Source organism: Calidris pugnax, unplaced genomic scaffold, assembly GCF_001431845.1.
Source record: "Calidris pugnax isolate Ruff unplaced genomic scaffold, ASM143184v1 scaffold15, whole genome shotgun sequence".
Taxonomy (NCBI): domain Eukaryota; kingdom Metazoa; phylum Chordata; class Aves; order Charadriiformes; family Scolopacidae; genus Calidris; species Calidris pugnax.
Genome location: NW_015090774.1, coordinates 6,611,060 through 6,614,915, shown reverse-complemented (window position 1 = coordinate 6,614,915; position 3,856 = coordinate 6,611,060). Strand labels below are relative to the sequence as shown.

Here is a 3,856-nt window from a genome sequence, read left to right as displayed (position 1 = left end):
TTGCTATTATGCTTTCAAATTATAATCAAAGTGCTGCCTTGATTACACACCATTCTGATTGCTGTGGTCTAGTGATTAGAGCATGAAACGTGGAGACGAAAAATATGCTGCTTTTCATGACTGTAAAGGACTTGCTGGGTGGTTTTGAATGAGTTATTTCACTTCACTATGCCTCATTTTCCTGATCTGCAAAATAGGGATATTAATGCCTATTTTTGTGAAGGCAGTCTGAGAAACTTAAATGGAAACTTCTGTATAAATGTCAAGTATCATTATTATTGTTCTTAAACTAATCCATTGTAGTCAACTGCTTTTATAGTTTTTTATGAAAGCAAATACAATGGGAGCCACATAATTGGCTGCCTAACAATGTTGTTTTAATTAGAAGAAGACAAAAAGTGTCTGAAAAATGCAACAGTGGGTTGCCTTTTTCATCAACTGCAAAAAAAATATTCTGCTAGAACTGAACCATACCATACCAGGTAATAAAGTTACTCTGAAGTATGTGTGACACACTGATCAAAAGTAACAGGCTCAGTTAATTTTTGGTACGTTTGGTTCACTGTTTGCCTGGCACAGTCGAAGATTTTCAGTTATTGTTGAGCAAGTAAGAATAAGTATAACAATGTGAAAAATGTATGTGTTTACTTCTTTGCCAGCATCTGAGAGATGAAGTTTCCTCAGGCTGTTATTTTAGAATCCTAATTTTCCGTTGAATACTTTTTAATGTCTGGCTTGTACACCACTGGAAACAGATAATCCTTCTCCCTGGTGAGGTGGATATGACCCACCTTTTAATATGATGCTGTTAGAAAAAGGTGATGGAACTAAACTGGAAAAATGTGAGTCTCGTTACTCTTCACATTTGCCTAAATCCTGATTATCTGAAAGGTAATCCTGCCCCTGCCAATCCACCCTGAGGGTGGATAGTCCCAGTGGTTCAGGCCAGGGGTACATGCAGAAGGCTTTGTCAGTAGGGGTATGCTGTACGGCAGGATGCTCTTAATCCAGGACTCAGATTATACTAGTAAAATTGAATGTTTGCCAGTCTACTTTCTTCTTTTTTTCCAGAATCTATCCTGATTGGAACAGGATTTTGCTGGGGTAACAGTGTCTATTTTGTGATGGAGCAAGGGGAATGTTTGGAGGTTTTTTTAAGACGGAGTGATGTGAGTCATTGGTACTGTGTCTTCATACATCTAAGTCATTTGGCAAAAATTTATTCTGTAGTCTTGGCCTTAACATGACCCCAGAGCGAGTAACTTGTGACCTGTCTGTCCTCATCAGCGTCAGTGCTGCTGCCTTCTAGAGCAGCCCAATTAAGATAATTTTATGGTTGCTGTAGGAGGACCTAGTATCTGTAAGGCAGGCTGAGTGGAGCAGTCCTGGCTGTTCATTTTTGGTCCCCAGAGACTGCACTGCAACGACTGCCTCTTCAAAGTGCTTTCCTCCACCAAGCAGCACAAGCCCATTTTCTGCAGTTCATCTTCAGCCAACTCCTCTTTATCTGTGAGCAAATTTGCTCTAAAACCAAGGCTGTTTCGGGACAGCTATTACATTATATGCTGAGCGAGGTGGGTAGAGCGATGCGACATCTGGATGCTGATAGCTCTATAAAATGATGGACATAGTGCTGGGACTAAAATAATTACACCATAGCATGAAAATCTCAGATCTGTTTCCTGGGAAGCCAGGACCATTCTGAAGTTTTAGTGGCATTAAAAAGCCAGTTTGGAATGGGGCTTTTTGTTTGGTTGTTGTTCATTATTATTATTTATTATTTTGAGGATATTTGTGAGGACTGATTTTTTTTTTTTTATTATTTTTTTTTGCTTATTGAGAGTCCTACTGTTGTGAGTCCATTAAGACTGTGAGAGGGCAAATAATTATTTATCTAGGACAAATTTAACATGTTGGATCTTAAGAATGTATCTTTTTTTTTTTTATCCTGATGTTGGAAAAAACATCACACTAACCATATGATATTAATATGATTTTTTTTTACTTAAAAAAATAATCTAGTGTTGGACTTGCATTCGGTCTGTGAATGGTTAGCATAAAATGTTGTCCTTGGGAATATTGGACTGTTCATCCTCTCAGTGAAGCTAAGAGGAATGTTTTATGTGTGACAGCACTGGGAAGCAAGATTCTTTTTCAGGATGAATACAGTAAGATTCTAGCATGTAATACTCTTCATCAGAAAACATTTGTAAGAAAAATGCTGAAAACCATTCCTCTAGTTACACTATTAGGTAGGTTTTATTTTCTTTCTCGGTAAGAATAGTGAGTGTACATACACACAAAACATGCCTTGCTCTACCATTATTCTGAATTGCTAGTTGCAAATGAGACTTTTCTGTCTACTTTTGCACTCCTCAGATGTCTTTTTCAACTGTAAGAAATGGATAAATGGATTTGATATTTAAACAAATGGTCTCACTGCAATTCCACATCAGCAAAAAGCAGAGTCTTCTGAGATGAGATGAAAATGCAGGCAGTCGAACAAAGGAGCCACAGAAAACTTCGTCTTGAAAAGCTCAACAGACACATGTTAAAGTGAGTTGACTGAACCTCCGTCCCATGTCTTGTGGGCTCATCTTTGGGGAAGTGAGGTCCACTATGTTTTTTCTCATTGCAGCACTAGTTGCTTCCTTGTACTTCTCTGCTGGCCACGTGGGGTGGAAGGCCAAATTTTGCTTTGCCGTGACAAAGCCCAGTTGGACAGCTTTCTCCCAGTTCTCCCAAAACAGATTAAAGTGAATACAGACCAAGACAATGGGTAAACTATGATGTAAAGTTTATATACAAGAATATAACATTTATCTGGAGTATTTACAAGGTTAATTAAAGCAATATTTTACAACTCTTTCAGGTTAACCACTAGGTATATTACAGCTATAGGTGGTTTAATTTGCAAAATAACAAAAAAATTGCATTCAGATCAACCAGCTCCAAAACTTGTTCCATTTTTTTCTGCAAGAGAAGGGCTCAGACTTGTGGAAAATAAAATGTGAGAGTGGTTAATATGCTCTTACTGGTGCCTATGTATCACATGCAAGAGTCGTAACATGACCTTTATAGCGTTTAATATAGATGGCAAGCCATTTCACCTTGGTGAAAGAGTCGTACCCACTGTGACAGGCCAGTCGCACGCGTGGCTGTCTTTCTCTGCATCTCCTACTTTTTGCACAACAAACATGCATGTATACAGAGAAGCAGCAATATAAATGAACCAGCATTACCAAAATGAAGAGGGAAAAACCTCAGACCAAAGTCACGTTTGCAACCATAAAAAAAAAAAAAAAGAAGCTTTACGCGAGATACTTTAATACTTCCCAAAAATAGTCATGATTTTTTGTTTTTTTATTACATTTTAACCTATGTACAAAAACGGAGGGCTCCCTCCCCTCTCGGACGTGCCCGTGGCATCTCGAGGCTCAGAGGGGCCGAAGCAAGAAGGTGCAGGAGGCCCGGAGAGCTCGGGACAGAGGCGGCTGCTGGAGGTGGCCAGAGCCGAAGCCACTAACACTGCAGTTTGCGGATGCTGCGGGAGAACCGCTTGAAAGCCCGCTGCCCTTTCTGCCACCGCTTCAGAGAGGTGATCACCAGTTCCCCAGCTTGCTTTTGCCCCATCACCAAGTAGGGGACGTTGATGTCGTTCATCTCGTCGCAGGTACACTGGAGGCCACCTTTGAGCCAGAGCACGATCTTCCTCAGATCCCTTTCCGTGAGCCCATTCAGCTTGTAGATGGTCTTGCTCTTTGTTTCGGGGGTGATCTTGGTATCCCCATTGATGTAGGCAATCTCCTTCACTTTTATCTTCAAGGCTAATAGAGCGAGGGGGGGGGGGAGGGGG

General features: G+C 40.5%; 1 protein-coding gene across 1 annotated transcript in view; it reads right to left on the bottom strand.

Moving 5' to 3' along the window:
* Positions 1–2,235: 2,235 nt before the first annotated feature.
* SFRP2 (secreted frizzled-related protein 2) overlaps positions 2,236–3,856 on the bottom strand; it is a 4,773-nt gene continuing 3,152 nt past the window's right edge. The window contains exon 3 of the mRNA XM_014942703.1: positions 2,236–3,827. Within this exon, the coding sequence (XP_014798189.1) occupies positions 3,523–3,827 (305 nt within the window). The 3' untranslated portion in view covers positions 2,236–3,522. The remainder of the gene's footprint in view (positions 3,828–3,856) is intronic.